The sequence below is a fragment of the Juglans regia genome, chromosome 9, assembly GCF_001411555.2.
Source record: "Juglans regia cultivar Chandler chromosome 9, Walnut 2.0, whole genome shotgun sequence".
In the NCBI taxonomy this organism is placed as follows: domain Eukaryota; kingdom Viridiplantae; phylum Streptophyta; class Magnoliopsida; order Fagales; family Juglandaceae; genus Juglans; species Juglans regia.
Genome location: NC_049909.1, coordinates 5,610,243 through 5,630,622, shown reverse-complemented (window position 1 = coordinate 5,630,622; position 20,380 = coordinate 5,610,243). Strand labels below are relative to the sequence as shown.

General features: G+C 34.0%; 1 protein-coding gene and 1 pseudogene across 1 annotated transcript; both read left to right on the top strand.

Annotated features, from left to right (window-relative positions):
* The first annotated feature begins 221 nt into the window (after positions 1–221).
* On the top strand, positions 222–13,535 carry LOC108997463 (annotated as a pseudogene).
* Positions 13,536–18,004: 4,469 nt separating this feature from the next.
* On the top strand, positions 18,005–20,219 carry LOC108997374. Its single transcript, XM_018973607.2, has 2 exons — positions 18,005–18,033; positions 19,238–20,219. The coding sequence occupies exons 1-2, from the start codon at positions 18,005–18,007 to the stop codon at positions 20,217–20,219; spliced, it is 1,011 nt and encodes a 336-aa protein (XP_018829152.2).
* Positions 20,220–20,380: the final 161 nt, after the last annotated feature.

Below are 20,380 nucleotides of genomic sequence, written 5' to 3'. Positions count from 1 at the left end.
ACGCCGGAGCCCCAACATGGTTCCTTGTCTCTCTATGGAGGAGGCACTGACCGAAACCCCAGAATCCGAAGCCCTAACCCTAATTCCATCTCTAATGGAGGTTCTTTGACGTTGGATTTCCATGGAACTTGTATAGAAATTCTAATTTTGATGTAAGGGAAAAGAAACGAAGAATAATTAAATCTGAGAGTTTCTCTTTTGGAGTGGAGGCTGGATTTGGCGCTCTCAGAGTATCCTGGTTTGCAACGATGGAGTCTATGGAGCTTAATTTGAACACAGACCGTGGCGGTGGGAATAATAGTAAGGGAGGGGATGGGTTCATAGATAGGAGCAAAGTGAGGATTTTATTGTGCGATAACGACGCCAAGAGTTTGGAAGAGGTTCTGACTCTTCTTCTGAAATGCTCTTATCAGGGTATATATTGCTTCAATTAATTATTCATTTTGTTTTGCTTTTGCTTTTGCTGATTCTTTGCTAAATTACAGGGTTTTTGTGAATAATTTTTGTGGTCGATATGAATTCAGAAAACTGGTGATTTTGCTTCAGTTTATCATACATGTGATTTTGGTGAATGAAGTCTCAAAGTTCCTGATAAAGTAGCCTAAATACTGTTTTGATTGTTTCTTCCATGTATGATAAACTGAAATTAAACCAAGTCAAGGAACTTTGAGACTTCATTGATGTCGAATCTTGTGCCTTTCTGGTTTATAAGGAATGAAACTGTTAATCGTATGAAGAGTTTGAGCTCTCTTGTTTTCCCTCTCGATTTACTCGTTACCTTTAACCTCTCTTCTTGGATATCCATAACTCTTTATTTTCTTTCGCCCACATTAAAAGGAAAGTAGCAGTATTATCAAACCCAATGAAGTTAGAAAATTTGACGCAGAACATGGCGCTATGAGAAAAGTCACATGCAACATTTGGACTTAGAAACACTTATAAATAATAAGAATAATAGTAATAAAAACATTTGGACTTAGAAGCTTCAGCTTCTTTGAAGTTTTAACGGTTAAGAGATGTGTTTCAAAAGTGACTCCGATGAAACAAGCAAGGAGGATTGTATGATTTTCATTTCATCAGTATTACTTCATCATTCCTTATATTCTCCATTACTCTGTTGAAAGTCAAATGCCTCTCGGTATGAATCCATTGAAAGTCTGTACTTGATGATAAGCATTATGATTGCCTCAGTTGAAGTTCATCTAATTAAAGAAAAAGGATTATAAATTCTTGTTTGAAGTTTAAGCTGTAATAGTACTCAAATGGTTTGCTTTCTAATTAGTGCATGTCTAAAGTGTCTGGCTCCTGTTTTTAAGCAATTCAATGCGAATCGTCACATTTGTAGTATACAATATTCCTGAATAATGACAGGGTTTCCTTAATTTTTCTTTTCTCAGTTTCTATTTATTATATTTTATGGAGGAATTTGGTAACTAACAACTTCGGATTTATTTTCTTTGCAGTGACTCCAGTGAGGTCAGCTAGACAGGTGATTGATGCCTTGAATGCAGAGGGAGCTAATATAGATATCATACTTGCTGAAGTTGACCTTCCATTGGGCAAAGGCATGAAGATGTTGAAGTACATCAATAGGGATAAAGATTTACGGCGGATTCCTGTGATCAGTAAGTTTATTGTTTTCATCACTGTTTGATAATAAAGCTCTCTTCTCAGTAATTTGCAGCCTTATCATTTTTCTTTAATCTCTCTCTCTCATAGTGATGTCGGCACAAGATGAGGTCTCTGTTGTTGTCAAGTGCTTGAGGCTTGGAGCAGCGGACTATCTTGTAAAGCCTTTACGCACTAATGAGCTATTAAACCTGTGGACCCACATGTGGAGAAGAAGGCACATGGTTTGTTAAACATGATGCAATTATTTTGTTGATGCAAGAATAAGCCTTTTCTGCATGCAAGCCCCTCACCTCTCTTTGTAGATATGTTCCCACATAAATTTAGAATATTGCTGGTGATAAATGTTGGGGATTTTTACATACAAAGCAAATGCAAGGAAACAAGATTGACTGATACGATTGCTAGCATCTTTATATGAGCTTCTCTTATTCTTATCATGTATTTTCTGGTAACTCAGAAGAATGCTTTGCTGCCTGCTCTTAAATATGTGTCACTTTTAGGGCATGTTTGGACACTATGAGAGTTCTCAGAATTCTCAAAACTTCTCATAATTTCATTCCCAAATATCACTCAAACACAAAACACTTTTCAATTTCAAATTTTCAAATTTTTCATTACCTAATCATTATTTAAACAAAAAAATCATACAACTTTTACCAACTTCAAAACAAAACATAAAAACCAATACAAGTTTTACAAACTTCAAAACAAAAATTGTATTCGAACAATTTTTTAACTTTATAATATTTTTATTCAACTTTTTATCTCTCCTTTCCCGAAACCCAATAAAACATCTTCATTCAAACCATTTCACTACTATTCACAAAATTCTGAGATATTCCAAGTGTCCAAGCATGCCCTATACTCCGGGCCCCACCTTCTTATAGTTCATTTATATGTTTATGATGGAAGCTTCATATATAAAATCATTATTACTTATAGAAAAAAAAAATTATGTTGGCAGTTTGGACTGGCAGAGAAGAACATTTTGAACTATGCCTTTGATCTAGTGGCATCAGACCCTAGTGATGCTAATACAAGCAGTACTTTGTTCTCGGATGACACAGATGAAAAATCTTGGAGGAGCACCAACTCTGAAATGGGATTTTCAACCTGTCAGGAAGATGAGGCAAGTGTAATAGGCTTGGAATTTGGTTGCTCAAAATTATAAGATTACCCATGCACTGTATAGGCTAAAATGCAAATCTCTGTGGAAATACATTAGGGTGCTTTTATCTGCTCCTAAATTATCTGTGCCAAAAAAACAATTATTAGTTTCTTGCATGTATTTTTTTGGGCAAGTAGTTTCTTCAAATATATTATTAATCGACTCATAAAAAAAAATATTATTATTTGATATTGCAGTCACTTGGTGATAAAAATTTATGATTGAAGTGTATTTTCTTTCTTCTGTTATGTTCCACTTGGGACGTATATGATAATTTGTGTATATGTTTATAACGTACTCTGAGATTAATATTTATTTAAAATAAATCACACATTATACGGAACAAAATCCTAAATGCATCCAGTATAAGATGTATACAACTGTGTAGAAAGACCAATCAATGGAGAGAACCCTACATGTAGATCTTTAGATGACTTGTCCATCTTCTTGTTGATTGTCTATAAAGTTAAGAAATATGTCACCACCACAAAGGCTTTCAGTAATAGAGGTAAGTTGCTTTTATGCTCATGGTGACATTGACTGGATTTTTGAGCCAAGCCTTGTGAAGACAGATAAGTTGGAACAGAAAACTAATATGCACATAAACTAACCATTTGAATGCATCAAAAAGGTTGTTGGTGGTATTAGAAATGATGAATTAGTATCCTTTTGGTGCCCAAGGGAGTTCCTAGGTCTGCTTGGATAGTTGTCAGAATTTGAAGGTATAGATAGTCTTTCTTCAGAGGAAAAGGGGATCAGTAGTAGAGAAAAACTTACATATCTGATCTCAAAATTGGATAGATGTATATTTGTGTGTGTGTATATATATCCTCCTAATACTTAAAAGCATGTATAAGATCAACAGTAGTGAATAGTTCTTAATAGTCATCTCCATCCAGCGTCCTCTTTTTGATTTCTCGTTGCCTTCTATGAAATTTCTTTCTTTTTAGTCAGGATTTTACTCTTCTTCGTTGAGTTTCGTTGAGTTAGAAACATCTTATCATTGATCTATTTTCGTGGTGCGACAGTTAAAATATCTGGCCTCTTCATACAAGAGATGGAATGCAACGTCTCTTGTTTTTCCACCATCTGCAGAACAACTTTCAGACTCAACTGGAGGAAGAAAATTCCGTGCTGTTTGAGATTTCTTCTCGCCGTTGGTATGCAATTCTCTTCTGATTTCACCTCTGGTTTCTGCATCTTGTTTTTCTTTTTCCGTTTCTCGCATGGTTTTTTTCTTTCTACACCTCAACAACGTAAATCTATTTCTTCTTCCTTTCCGATTTTCCCTATGCGGTTGCTTCTTTGTTTCAGATTTATTCTTCAATCTTTGTTTTGTTTTTTCGATTTATTTTCGCATCTCTGTTTTTTTTCTTCTTCATTTTTTTCTTATTCGAAGACAAAGAGGGGGAGAGAAGTGCCGTGAGAAATGGGTTTCTGGGTGCAAATCGCAGTGTGCGACGGAGAGGGAAATGGATCTTCGTGGTGGCTGGGTCCGCTAGAGGTTGTCTTCGGTGTCAACTGGTGGAGGTGCGGTGGCCTGGGTGGCTGCCTACGGCCGCGGAACTGCACACAAATGGGTCAAACCCATTTCGGTTCGGTTTCCGCGGGGGAGAGGGAGGGTTGCGCGTGGGGGACTTCGATGGTGGCTGGGTTGGTCGCCGGCTTGAGGGGGACTCGTCGGTGGTGGTCGTGAGGTTTGGTGGCCGCGTACGGCGGCGCAATATGAGATAAATGGGGGAAACCCATTTCGGTTCTATTTCTGTGGGGGAGAGCGACGGCTGTGCGTGGGGGACATTGATGGTGCCAGGGTTGCTCGTCGGCGTGAGGGGAAGACGTTGGTAGTGGCGGTGATGATGGCTGGGGCTCGGCGGCACTGGGCTGCGCTGGAGGAGAACCGGCCGTGTGGAAGAATCGCTTAGAAGAGAGAGAAAAATTAGGAAAAAAAAAAATTTTCTACAAAATTACTATAAAATCACTTAAATATATATATATATATATGTTCCTATATTTTACAATTTCTCATCTGAAAAAGATTAAATAATAGTAAATTCCTTTTTTTTTTTTTTACAACTTTGCTTTTGTCCTTACTATAATATTACATTGTTGAATTTTTTGCATAGGTTGAGCTCCGTGACGTTGAAAGTGAAAACAAAATATCCCAACGACTAGCTACTTATGAGAGTGTTGAAAGTATGGATCATTTAACTTTTTAGTTTCGTACAGTGAATTAATAACTCAAAATTATCAACTATCATTGTTGGAATATTAATGGTTGATGCTTGAAGATCATACACATTTCTTACTTGTCTTAAATAATCTAATTTGCTTCTCTGATTTTAAGATCTTTTAAATCAATTATTTAATGTTAACACTTGAAGAGATAGTAGATAGTTGAATACTAGCTCAATAATTGTTTTGCATGGACTTCGAGTTGTTTTTAACTCATAAAGGATTCAAATATGAATTCTAAAAGAGGATCTACCACATTTATCTTCTCAAAAAAAAAAAAAAAAACCATCTCATCTCACATTTATATCCAAACATATGCTAAGATAAATCATATAAATGCAAGATGATATTTGTTATAACTTATATTGAACCTACATGTATATACACGTGATACCACATCTAAAATTATAATTTCGAATTAATCTAAAAATAATACTATATTTTAATTAATGAAATACCATTGCTTAAAACATTCACTAACGATATTTTATTTAATTAGTTCCACCTGTCTTAGTTGATTTTACACTATAATTTTACTTCTTTTATAATTCCAAAATAAACATAATAGGTTTGCCATTTGAAAAATGACATCAATACTTACAGTGTTACCCATATAATTATACGTAACCAATTATTGAAATGTTGAAAATTTTAAAAATTGAAATTTGAATTAAAGAATTTGATAAAATAGAGTACATACTCAATAAAAATAATATTGTGCATAAAGTTGTACTCTAAAAGATGCTTGAAAAATAAAATGAAATAAAAATTTTGTGAATAGTAGTAAAAAAGTTTGTGAATAGTAGAGAAATAGTTTTGGATTAAGTAATTATTGGATTTTAAGAAATGAGACATAACAGTTGAATAAAAAATATTATAAAATTAAAATATTTTTAAAGTATAATTTAGTAATTATACCTCTTTTACTATTGTTTTACTACTAAGCAATTTTTTTTTTCTTTTGCTATTTATATTTGGATTATGTGTTATATCTTATTAGTTATGTATGCATGTTTATCAAAAAAAAAAATTTACAAAATTGCTATAAAATTGCTGATAAAATTTTATCAACAAAATTATTTCTGTATGTATGTAATTTTCCTACAAAATTACTATAAAAATTTTGTAAAATTTTTTTTACAAGATTACTATAAAAATTTTTTACAAAATTACTATAAATTTTGTAAGATGTTTCCAAACATGTGTCAAATATAGTTGCTTTATCTTAAAGTTTTAGAGAACATATTTCAATTGGTGAGGTTTCCTGCAATTTTTCAAATACCAAACATAATATTTTCCGAAAATAATTCTCAAGCTTTTAGAATGTAAATAATGAAATCCATTTGATTAGTCCATTAGGATTAATTACAACCTTACCATTGCCAAATTTTGTTCTCTGTCATTCCAAATATTATAAACATCTATACTAAAACTTACTGTTTATAAACACTTAGGTAAGTAGAGATTTTTATTGCTTGGGAAATTCTGTTTTATTTAATTATGGGCTTCTCCATTATACTACCCTTCCCTAATTGAACACACAGGAGAGGTAACCAACTTATTCATATTCTGATTTGTATTTTTAAAACATTTGATCTTAGATATTCAAATAGGGAGTTACATAAATTTTCTTTTTTATACCCTAAATTCAACAAATATTACAAATTACCATTAGAACATTTTTAAAACAGATCTGAAATCGTATGGTTTTCTTGTTTAGTTGTTAATTTTAATATATTAATACATCTGATTTTGATATTTCATTTATTTAGTCAATTAGAAATATAAAATTCTATACTCATAATAATATCTTTTATATAAGCCAGTACTCTTTCAAATTATAAACTGGCTCATTTTATAAATTAACAATATTATTATTAGATGTGAACACTACATTTATATTTATTCACCATACTTTATTTATTCTATATTAACATGCTTCTAAATCTTTCATAACCATGCTTAGATTCCAAATTTATTTCATGCAGGAACATTTACCGTATATCCAAAATATTGCAAAATTATGTTCAACCAAAAAATGGATCATACAATTGGGTGCAGATTTAGATCAACTCCAAAACCAAAGTCACAAAAACTTCAATGTTCTCTCCATAAATACTGTGAATGAGGAGAACACACCACTTTGAATCCATAACCCGCAAACTTTACTTTTAGTAACGAAAGAAACAATTATGTAATATTCAGTCGTTTCAGAAACAAACTGTAATATAAATTCGAAACATAAACCTTTACTTTCCAAACTTGCTTGAACGTATAGTTTGTTTAAATTTATTGCTATTTGATTGTAATTTCTAATTAAAATTAGTTATATTATCTTCATAGACCTTATCATTAAATTCTCTTCTTCTACACTAGATGTTTATATTTTAGAATAATCTAATACAGGGCAAACGTGCCTCGCACGTAACTTCACTGCTAGTATATATATATATGTATGAGAAATTTCCCATTCTATTTCTAACACTAGACAATTTGACCAAGAGCGTATAAAACCTACTATCAATGTTGGGTACCAAGTTGGTGACTTGAGAATGGATTGCTAATAATTGCATTTAAACTATATCTTTATGAACTAATTAGGACTTATTCTCTTTCCCTTGAGTGATCTTATATATAACTTCTCTCTGAGGTAGACATTCAACATTCCAAAGTCTCACGCAAAAAATAGATCTAGACAGTAGATTACCAAAAAAAAAAAAGAAAAAAAAAACTCCTTATGATCTGAAATTAAGTGAGAAACTTGAGTATTACCCTGATTATTATCATAATTCTTCACAATCAACCACTGACCCCTTATGTTATTTATATATACTTTTTCATTTTCTGCAAGTCAGTAGGCAAAGTGTATTAATTTTCCCACTATGTCATCTGCTTTGTTGAAAAGTCAGTCATTGTATTTTGATAAGTTTGCTTGACTTTATAGGGCAAGTAGTGTAACACCCCGTATTTTTAGTGTATTTTTAATTGAAAGATTTTTTGTTATTAATTTAAAATTTATTCTCTTGTTTTAAAATTGTTGGATTTTTTAGTTGTGTTATTTTTATGATTTTTTTTTAGTTTACAAAAATTATTTTTGAAGTGCTTTCTGTAAATTAATTATTTTTATGCGTTTAAATTTCTTCTCAAATCAAATTAACTTATTATTGGGTTTAATTAATTATTTTCATGTTAATCACTGTGTTTGAAATATTTTATTTCACTAGCTGTTTTAAAATCTTTTCCGTTGGATCATTTTCATAACCCAAGTTATGAGGATTGGACCTCATTTCTTTTCTCTCTATTTTTCTTTTCCTTTTCTTTTTCTTTTCTTCTTTCTTTTTCTTTTTTTTTTTTCTTCTCCCTCCCGCGCCTCTCTCTCTTTCTCTCTCCCGTGCGTCCGCCGTTTGCCCCCGACCCGCCGCCGTGCGCCTGCGGTGGTCGACACCGCCCGGCTTCCCAGCACCCCCACCCACCGGCGACCTCTCCCTCCGATTTCCAGCCCCAGCCGCGCCGCCGTTAGCCTCCACGCACCACACGAAGCCGCGGCATTCCTTGCGCCGCTGCGCCGCCGTCGCGCCACCTCCGGCCACCATCTTCTCACCACATCATCCTCGACCTTCTAGCAACCCAATGGACCCAACCCCACCTTCGATCTGTCACCGGTGAAGCCCCACCATCAACATTTCCGTTTTGGGTGTTTTTGCACTTCAACCGCCTATTGCGCCGCCACCCACGGCCAACCACCACCACCATTAGCTTCACCGACATTCCTAAGCCATACCCTATCAATCTCGGGTCTTCGTTTGCACCCGTTCAAAAATGAGTTTTTGAGACCCACAGCCACAGTGCATTTGGCACTGTTTTGTTGCTGCGTTGCCACTTCTAGCACCTCCGTGATCTTTCAAAAATTATATTATAGCATTGTAAGTATTTTTCCCAAAGTACTTTTGAGATTTAAATGTATTTCTGCGCTAATTCATATTTACTGTGTTTTTGTTGGTTGTGCCGGACTGAGTCCGAGGGGTAAGAGGGGGTCATTTGGATTGGTAGTTGAGAAATTATTTAGAAGAGAATTTAATTTTCTTTGTCCAGTACAGTTTAATTTTTGGAGGTATTAGTTTATATTTTCTGTTATGGAGTTGTGAATGGGAAGAAGTATGCTTTGTGTAGTATTGTTGGTTAAACTGTTAGTAATTGTTTGGGACTGCGAATTGTTGGAATAAGTGTGAGTTATTGGAATTTGAATTGGCATTGGTCTTGATGCTTGTATTGGACAATACTGAGATTGGTATAGAATATTTTGGGTCGAAGGGTGGGCTGTCCAGATTGTTATTTGGTTGTTTAAGTTGAATTAAACTTGTTGAATTATGGTCTAGAAATTGGGTCTTAAGTTGTCTAAGACCAATTTTGTGTTGTTGGACTTTAATATTTAGTTTATATTATTTTTATGAATAGGTGACGAGATGGATAGAGACCGTATTCAAGTTTTAGATAATGCGCTGCAGGAGTCAGGTAAGCGGGGTTCCTATGCTAGGCTTTACACGAATTATTTGAGATTGAGGTTGATTTTCTAAAAACTTTGCATATTTTTGTGGTGAAATGAGAACTTGGAAAAAACAAAACCAACCTCGGTCGTTTATTTGTATACTCATGAAATCTGTACGAAAAAGAGAAAAATATGTTCTGACATGCATTGTGTAGACATGAGCTAAATTTTGTCATGTGGTTTCTGAAATCTAGAAAAAGAGCGATATTGGGAATATGAAAAGTTGTGCATTTATTTAGAAAGATGTTCTGGCTTTTGTGTCCAGCGTGTGTAAACTGTCTGATTCTGTTTTGGTACTCTGTATTATTTTGATATAACATCTGAAAACCTTTGGCATGGTGTACTGGTTTTCGTATCTGACTCCGTCTCTGCTTTGCTCTGCTCTGCTCTGTTATGCTCTGCTCTGTTTGGGTTGGTACCAACTTCTCTGTCTCTGAGTGCACCCACTTTGGAAACAAAGTGGTTTTATTGTGGTCTTTCCTGTGTGCACACTCGGGGCTCCGAGAAGAATAAAGGAAATATTTCACCTCTGTCTCTGCCTGGTTTGGCAACCGGGGTTAGCACAACCCTACCACGGGGGTGAAACATGGTCTCTGCTCTGTTTGATGCTCTGTTTTGATCTGATGATGATACTCAGTTTATGTTATGCCAAAGCACTAAGGGTTTTACTTGTCTTAAAACCATCGCTCTGTTACTTTTGAAAATAGGTTCTGTTCTGCATGTTAACTCTGGAAAATATTTTGTTCGGCATGTTCTACTTTGTAAATGCTCATGTCTGCATGCTAGCATATGATTTCTGCTTACTGAGTTGTTGATAACTCACCCCCTATCATTATAATATTTTTCAGATGATGTGGAGAGTCCAAATGAGGACCTGGATTATATTGCTGTTTGTGTTTAAGCTGAGGAGATGTTGATAGAAGAAGGACTTCTGGTGTTCTTAGTTTTAATCTCTTTGAGTTTTAGTAATATCTTGGGTTTCAGTGAGATTTATGAAATTATTGGTTGGGTTGTTATGACTACCCGGAGGTTATGGACCCCTTTGATTTATTATTATTGCATTAAAAATTGTGTGGAGTTTGTAATGAGATTATTGAGAAGATTTGAGATTGATTTCATTTATGAAGTTTTTGGAGATTATTCTTCGAATGTGTTGGGAGACATGATTATGAGTGACAAGTAGTAATTCTCCAAGCCACCCGGGTTTGGGGCGTTACAAGTAGTCTTAGAAACTTATACCTTTTTATTTGAAAGATAATGCATAAAATGATATCCCATAAAAGTCGGTTTTTTTTAATGGCCGACAAAACGTTTTGGTTGAGGGAGTCATTAGGAGTGAAGGTTTACCATGATATGGCTGCAATTTCATGCGATAAGCCAAGATTATTTTATTTCCATGTAATTCCATACAAACACTGCTGATAGTTGCAATGTCATACAAAGACTGTGAATTGATGGTGTCAACATTGAATTCCCTTCTCAGTCTGCTGCTGTAGGGCCTCTACAAAATGATTTAATGGAATATCGGCCTGATGTGCCAGGAATTAGTGACCGACGAACAGGTGAGTCATTTCTATTCTACTTTACCAATATCATGTGTGGGCCACCTTACCATGAAAAGCTTTTTAGTCTTCTGTGTAGCAATTTAAATATCAGCATTGATTTTGTGTAATTTATCTGAAACAGGTCATTCAGCGTGAATTTATAAGATAACATGCATTTGTACCATTAGTTGACATTGTGCGAGTCTTTGAGAATCATTTGGGCTGGCTGCCTGTTCCGTTGCTAATATGTTCTATGGTTTTTTAGATTCACTTTTTCCTAAGCAAAACCAAGTAATAATAACATCACTCTGCTTTTGTATTATTTAAGCTTTCTTCATGGCAGTTTCATACATTTCAAAAGGGAACTCAGTAATTTGCAAACTGGATGGCATCAGCAAAGCCACATTAATAAGTGTGTCACAGCTTCCTCTGCTCTCTCAATCTCTCTCTCCCCCAGCACCACTAAAACCCCAGCTTTAATGTGCGTTCTTTTATTCGATGGGGATTGTTCTCTATCTCTCTCTCCAAGGCTGGGCTGAGAAATTTTAAGCTCAGGTTTTAAATTGGATTTTTTATTTAAAAGACAAACTCTTATTATTGGGATTAATAAGGAGCAGTGAATATTATAGACGCTATTTTGTTTGGAAGATTTTTGCCCCTAGTTTATTTATATGCTTGATACAAAATGCTGTCCCCACTTTTTCTTCTTGTATTTGGTCTGGCAGATCGTTGATTGTCTGTCATTGCAATGTCCATAGAATTGATAGTAATGAAAAATAAACATCATTTAAGAGCAAATGGATTTGATTTTCTTTGTTCCTGGTGTTTTCATCCTTCCAACTAGAAAAGGTTTCTTTTTCTCCTTTTTTGTCATTGGTTTTTCTCTTTTGTTTTAAATTCTTATGGCGATGTCTTGCAGGACTATTTTGTTCTAGCCCAAAGAAGAGTGAGCTAAAGATTGGCAATTCTTCTGCCTTCTTTACTTATGTCAAATCGAGCACGGTCAAAAATAGCTCTCAAGGGGTCAATGACAATGCTGCTCAAAATTTGAGGATGGGAGAGAAACATCAAGGATTTGATCAAAGAATGGTTAAGGATCCCCATATACATGGAGATGATGGTCCACACAGTAGTAGTGTCCTGAATTCTGTTTCAATGGAGATGTCTTGTACCCGCCTGTATCAATGGGACTCACACAGCAAAGGGATTTCAAGAATGAAAAGTTCTCTCAAGTGCTTTCACACCCAAGAAATGAACATCAACTTGATGTTTCTGCTTTATCTGCACAAGCTGCATTTCCATTTTGCATTTCAGGAGTAGTAAACCAAGTTATGATGCCATCAACAGCACAACTGTATCCAAAGAATCTTCATGACTTGCAAAGTCGTGCATCTGAAGCTATGACGTCCCAGTACCATCATCTTACGCAATGCTGTCCCGATGTTAACGGAATGACATCATTCCCTTATTACCCTGTTAATATGTATTTACAAGCTGGTCAAATGTCTACTTCTCATTCCTGGCCATTGGTTGAAGGTTCATCTTCAGTAGAAGTAAAATTGAATAATGTGGATAGAAGAGAAGCAGCATTGATGAAGTTTAGGCAGAAAAGGAAGGAGCGATGGTTTGATAAGACGATTAGGTATGTCAATCGAAAACAACTTGCTGATAGAAGGCCTCGTGTTAGAGGACAGTTTGTAAGGAAGGTGAATGGTGTGAATGTGGATCTTAACGGGCAACCTACGTCTGCTGATTCTGATGATGATGATGGAGAGTATGAAGAGAAGGATGCATGATAGGATTACTCTCAAAATGCATGCTTAAAAAGTATTCTTCAGGATGTTGATGAATCGTGTGGTGCCCTGCAATGCAGCAGTTCCCCTTTTGAGTTTGTTAAATTTCGAGAATTTCCAGGCAACTTTAGCTGTTACTATGTGGGATGCATGAGAAGCGGTGCTTCAGTCTTTCACCAAAAATGCATCCCTCAAATATTCATTGGATTACAAGTGAGCAAGATTGAAGACACATGAAGAAGAATATATCATTAAATAAATATGGCTTTTTTGTTGTTTTTTATCTCAAGAGAGTATGTTCTTGAAGAATCTGAGGTCGAAATGACAAGAATATTGAGATCTGAACTATCCTTTAACCCTCTTCGCATTTTCTCTGTATAGTGCATTTCTGTAGTCATTATGTGTAAACGAGGAGTTGATCGTGGTCGAGATTGTTAGATGATGTCCAGAGGATCTTTCTTTTATTCCTGTTGTTGTCTTTTAGGAAATTGCCATCAATTGTTTATATAATGATGTAAAGGTTTTATAGTCTTCTTACCGAGTTGATGTGATATTTACAAGTGATTTACAAAACCAGGCCCATTCCTTTGTGCTGCATAACAGTGAATGTGCTTTGTGCAGATTTTGGAGCAGATATATTTGCTTGCTTAATGATTGAGAGCTCGGATTCTGATTCATCATAATATGAAGGAAAATATATAGATTAAGGTCTCCTTTGGTTATGGAGATGAGATGAAAAATCTATAGATGGTAGTAAAATAATTTGTTAATAGTAGTAAAATGGTTTGAGTTAAGATTTTTATGAGATTTTGGGTAAGTATAGAGAAAATTTTGAATAAGAAAATTATAAAGTTTAAAAAGGGTTAGAATATAATTTTTTAATATAATTTTTGTTTTGGGATTTGAAAGGTTGAATTATTTTTGTGTGTTTTGTTTGGAAGTTTGAGAAAGTTGTAATGATTAAATAATGATTAGATGAAAAAGTTGAAAATTAAAAATTAAAAATTAAAAAATATTTGTGTTTGAATGGTATTTAGGTGTTAAAATAAAATGAGATAAAATGAAATAGTTTAAAATGATTGTGAAACCAAACTAGGCCTAAATTCTCTACAATTTTACGATCTAAAACATTTATTACATGTGGACTTTTATTGTATTTAAAATCAAAGGCAACATGTGTGTATGGTTGGGGTTGTTTCACATCGATTGTGGAAATGGTTGGTGGTCAGTTTATAAGTATAAGGGAAAGCCTTACCCCTGGCTAGTTTTTGGGGTTGAGAAGGCCCAAGACCACTCAACACTAGCATCAGAGCCCAACGTTTCCAACAGTCTCTGCCCAACAGTCCGTATGAGAAATGGGTTGTCGTTGCTACAACTCAAGGCCCGATGTGTGAGGGGAAGATTGTTAGAGTTGTCTCACATCGGTTATGGAAAGGGCTGGTGGTCAGTTTACAAGTTTGAGGAAAAGTCTCCCCTTTCGAACTAGCTTTTGGAGTTGAGAGAAGTCCATAACCACCCAACACTAGTATCAGAGCCCAAGTTTACCAAAAACTCAGTCCAACAATCCTCATGGGGAAAGCCTCGCCTCTTGAGCCAACTTTTGGGGTTGAGAAAGGCCCATTGTAACAGCCCACTAGCAATTCAATGGTAGAATTTCTATACGCTTTAGGAATCTCATGAAAACTCCGTAATTTTTCACTAATCGACCAATCGCGTAAGTTTTAGTATGTTAGCATAGTTAGTGTTACAACTCACTATTTGTGCCAAAAGCGAGATTTTTAGTTATTTGAGATAGTTAAAAGTTCAGAATGTGATATGGTTTGTGTTATTAGACTCAGTTGATTATTTAGGATTTTATGGAGCAATAAACTCATTTTTAGTTTTCGGATGAAACGCTTATTCCAAAATTCGTTTTATTTATTTTGAGACACTTCGGAGATGAATTTCGATAAATGAATCGCACAGTTTGGTTAGTGTGTATATTTAGGATTTTGCAGTGTAAAGTTTATTTTTACTTTTCCCGGAGTGAATAGTAACCTCGATAGTAGCACCAAGTGCAGTGGTTTCAAAATCACAGAGTGAAATATCCAAATTAGGTTAAAAGTTTTATTTGGATACTTGGTAAGATCTTAGCCACACTTGACGAATAGTATTGGACACTTGGCACCAAGATGAACCTTGAGATGAAAATATGAAAGAAATCAATGTGTGAGATCATGCCATCTAACCAAAACCCTATTCCATCAAACCATCTAATTTATGACTAACGAAAGAGGGTTTCAACCCTAGTGAAACCATAAACATTTGGAATCAATTGAAATCCCAAAAAAGTTGGATGAAACTGAAATCCTAAACAGTTATCTCAAACCCCAAACTTGATTTCAAAACCCTATTGGATCTGATTTCTAGCATTGTATTTAATCTCTTGATTAAATCACTTTCACATGCTATTAATCCCTAAAATTCATTTTATGACATCATTAATCAACCCTTGTGTTGCTTGTCTATCCATTATGAATATTACATATTCTTAGTTGTATGCTAGGTGTATTACATTTTTAATTGTCATGAATGGGAGCAAGTAACCTTGTGTTGTATATCCTAACGCTTCACATATCCATCCGATCCCAAACAGAATTTAGAGGCGTCACACCCATCACCACCCAACATATAGCATTTCAGAAAATCATAGAGGATCTTATAAAGTTCCGGTTGCTCAAATTAGAATGATTTCCACATATTGGCAGATATGTATGATGGTTAGGGTTTATTTTGTAATTTCCTTTTTTTTTTTTTTTTACAGTTAATGCATGTTTGTTACATCAATAATGTGAAATGAGTGGCGTTACATACAGCATTACATAATCCAACGGCCAATAATTGTTGGGTATATATAATGGGACTTATGGTACACCGACATACATAATTACGTTTATTTTTGGATTTAAAAATAAAATCTAATGGGACCTAAAAATTAAATTATCAATATTACATTATAAAAAGTTCCGCTTTCAAATAATGTGAGATTTTAATCATTTGCTTCTGATATTCAATTTAATACACTACAAAGTACCTATTTATTTTTATACATACAGCATTTAATAGTCGAGAATTGAAACTCTGGATGTTACACAAAAAAGAAAGGATATCGATGTAATATATTAAATTTATTAGTTTAAATTGGGTTATTACTTTAGAAAGTGCATTTTCTCAAATTTATTATTCTTCAATATCATTATTAATGAATAAATGATTCTCTTTAGTTGTCTCTTTTATTTTCCATCATCTGTCTATCTATCTCTGTCTCTTACTGTTCAGCAGATAGGCCCTTCACAGCCTCTTTTTGCCTAATTGTCTATTTATCTTCACGATGTCGGGGTTGGATGGGAATCTTATTTTATATTGAGTAATATTACATGTAATTATAGAATATAATATTATGCAGTTATTTGAAAAAAAATAAAATTTATTATTTTTTATATAGATTCCATATTTATTTATTTATTTCAAAATAATTATACGATACTTATTCACTCACGACTATAATTATCATTTATCTTTTATATTTGCCTTCAAGTTTGATAAAGAAAAGAGTTAATTAACAAATAGAATTCTTATAGCTTCGTTTGGATCCTAAACTCATCTTAGCTTATCATTACAACTTTTTAAAATTTCAATACAAAATATAATAAATAATTCAACTTTTTCAAATTCTAAAATAATAATAATATTAAAAAATAATATTCTAACAATATTTTATCATCTCAACTTAACTCATTTCAACATCCAAACACAACCTAATGAGTAGTGATATTTGAAGATCTTTATCTTATACATTATTTACATGACATAATTTTATTTATAAGATTTAAATTTTAAAATTTATCTTTTAAATCAAATTATATCACGTGAATGATATATGGTGTAAACGCTTTTAAATAAAATTATTCTTAACCAAATTATGTATAAAGCTCAAATTACCTTTCATGCAACTGTTAGAAGCCTACTTGGGGCGACTCAGCAACAAAAACTACAGATGTTGAATAGAAAGTACAAAGAGAAGAGTAATGTTAAATACAATTAAGTTATGTAAGTACTGTGCATTCATTTTAAAAGAGAGTGAAGTTTATTATTAAAAATTTAATTTTTTCATATAAATTCTATATTATTTACTTTTTTAAAAAAAGAATATATGACGCTTACGTATTTTATGACTATAAATATCATTTTTCTTATAATATTTACTTTCATATCTCACAAAGATGTGGGGAATCAAGCCTATGTAACTCCAACTTCCTTTTAAGAAAAATATCTAGATTTTTTCTTCAATTTTTCTGCTGTATTCGGATTTATTTTTTTATTTTTTATTTTCAGTTAGGAGGTCACCAAATGTACAACGTGACACTTTACCTATTGAAGCAGATAAGAGTATCCTTTATTATTATTATTATTATTATTATTTAGATTCCATCCAAAACAAAGAACGGAGGAGATGCCATGTTTTGAAGTCTTCGTACCGACTGGCATTATACCTCATCATCTTTGTTGTTGTACCTCCTAATCATCAACCCACTCCATTCTGGTTTTTAATCGGCTTGGCTCAACTTGGCTCGGCTCTTCACCAAAGATTATTGGTTGAACTAGTGATAAGAAAAATTTATATTTATTAACTTTTTAATTATCACCCTTTTAACATCTCTTTAATCCCATTTGAAATTTAGATTAAACTGAGATCAATTCAGTTCAGTCTAATTTTAAACTGAATCTAATATTTAAATATCTAATTCTCAAATCATTAAACTCTTCTTAATTCAAAACTTCTTTACATGTAGAATCTATAATTTTTTTCAACTCAACACCTCTTTACACATAGGATCCATAACTTTTTTTTAAATTTTCATAAATACATCTAAATTCATCTTAGGTGACTCACAAAACTCACTTCATCATCTCAACTCACTGTTATTCATAAAGAACTCAACTCAGCTCAATATCCAAACGAAACCTTAATATTATATTAAATAATTAGTCTATATGTGACATATAATAAATATTTTTTAATCATTTAATACTAGATATAATAAAATGAATGGTGGCATTACTTAGTCTATATGAAAGGTACATTAATTTTAGAAGTTCCTCCTTTCGAATGATTGTGATTTTGATGTTAAATTGACGGTTTGGATTTTTCAATTGATGTAGATAATTTTTTAATTTAAATATTTTTTACAATTTGAATTATGTCTTATCTCTTAGCCATTGGTAAAAAAGTATTTGACTTATTTGTCTATATTGTTCTCAATAATTACTAATTAAGATCTGTGCCATTTATTTGTTTTTTTCTTTATAAATTCTCTTTCAAGCTTGACAAAGGATCAAGTACCAAACAAATCAATAATAATACATGATAATTACAAGGTACTAAATTCTTAGAAATTCAAGAAGAAAACAACATTTATTTCCTTGTATTCGTGGTAGGAAACAGGATTAAAAAAATGAATTTTCTAAATGTCTTGATTATATTGATGTTGAGGCAAACAAAATATTGAAAATCTTTTTAAAATCATGCTTCTTTCTTAAGGGACGAGAGAGAACTCACATGAAATTTCCCATGATTGAGCATATATCATGAACACTTGGAAAGAAGGCACCTCACGCAAAATGGTTACAAAAATAATGTGTGTCAGAAGCAATCCATAGGAAATACACTTTGCATCAGCAAGATGGAGACTTAGACCCATATAAAAATGGTTTCATCTCATCTCATCACTACAAGTTTTTCAAATTTTCACACAAAATATAATAAGCAATTCAACTTTTTCAAATCCCAAAATAATAATAATATTAAAAAATAATATTCTAATAATATTTTATTCAACTTTCATATAAAATCATCTCATTTCATCTCACTATCCGAACGAGGCCTTAAAGCCAAAGCCTTCCCTGAAATATAGGTTTCCTTTTTTCATGCACCTTCAGCCAACTAATATGTAGGAATGTGAAGATCACAAAGACAAACTCCCAATGAGTCCAAACACTCAGTGGTAAAAACAATGCCCAAACAGCTCCATCTCTGCAATTGTTGTTAGTTTTTGGTTGTTGGCTAATCCATTAATCCAAAGTACCAACCCTAACTTCTAACCTAACATTGAGACAGAGAAAGAGAGGGAACAAAAACCCATTAAAATAAAGATTGGAAAAGAGGAGGAAGCACCAATGCCTTGCAAATTCCTCTAATATACAGCCCATTGCAGACACACCCAATTCATCATCCTCCTATCCTTCTCAATGGAATATCATACACCAACATTTCCTATGGCAGAAACAAGCAAGATTATCAGAAAATCAGTCTACACCTTCCTCCAAAGCTACCAATACTTCACCTCAACCGCTGCTCTCTCCTTGCCTTCCCCTTCTCCGCTTCAGTTCTCCTCTCGCAAGCTTTTTCCCCGTCGTCTTCATCCCTCATACCAACCATATACAACCGCCTGAGAGCTCTCTTTGATGCTGCAGGCTTTCCTCCCTCTTCAGAATTCTTCAGCCTTCTTAACATTAAGCTTTCTCAAACAATCTTTTCCTCCATCTTTGCACTTCCTTTAACCCTCACCTTCCTCCTCATCACAAAAGCGACTATAATTCAAGCTCTCAAACAAAACAAACCAGCATTGACACCTTCCTTTTCTTCAGTACTAAACCTTTACAGTCCACTCCTTCTCACCCATTTATGCAACTCATTCTTGATCCTCTCCGCCAATGCAACTGTCTTTGCTCTCCTTTTCTTTGCTTTCATTTGTGTGGAAGGATTCGGCTTCTCTTCTCCCAACTGCCTCCTCTTACTGTCAGCCGTTGGAGCTGTGCTCTATTCCATAGTTCTTGCCAACACACTCGTTGTATGCAACTTGGCATTGGTTGTGTCCGGGATGGAACAATGTGGGGGTTGGATGGCAATTCTCAAGGCTTGCATTTTCATTCGAGGAAGAACTTCAACGGCGCTGTCCCTGGCATTGCCTCTCAATATGGCCCTGGCAGCTGTTGAAGCCTTGTTCCATTACAGGGTTGTGAGAGCTTACCATTTTGCTGAAAAGATAGGGTCTTTCATTGCTTTGGAGGGGATGTTCATCGTGTACCTGTATTCAGTTATCATTGTTCTTGATACCATTTTGAATTGCATGTTCTTCAAGAACTGTAAAACGGATTCTTGGATAGATCAGAAAGGTAGGCAGTATTCTTACTGGCCAGTTGAATACGAAGAGGAAGACAATGATGTCGATGTCAGTTTAAGAACTATTGAAGAACTTCCATAAATTACACTTTGAAAACTGTCTACACATGATTTCAAGCAAATAATGTGCATATGCGAAATCGGTTTTTGGCTGCCTAAATGGAAACCAGGGGGAAAATAAAGGACACAGGGAGACCAGAATTGCAAGTTGGCTTCAACGAGGTACAAAAAAGAAGATCGGGA

What these genes read in the sequence shown, in the direction of transcription:
- LOC108997374 (XM_018973607.2), top strand. Translation starts at nt 18,005, where the DNA reads ATGGTGGCATTACTTAGTCTATATGAAAG. An exon ending in TTACTTAGTCTATATGAAAG is followed by an intron (nt 18,034 to 19,237) that starts GTACATTAATTT and finishes TTCCTATGGCAG; the next exon opens with AAACAAGCAAGATTATCAGA.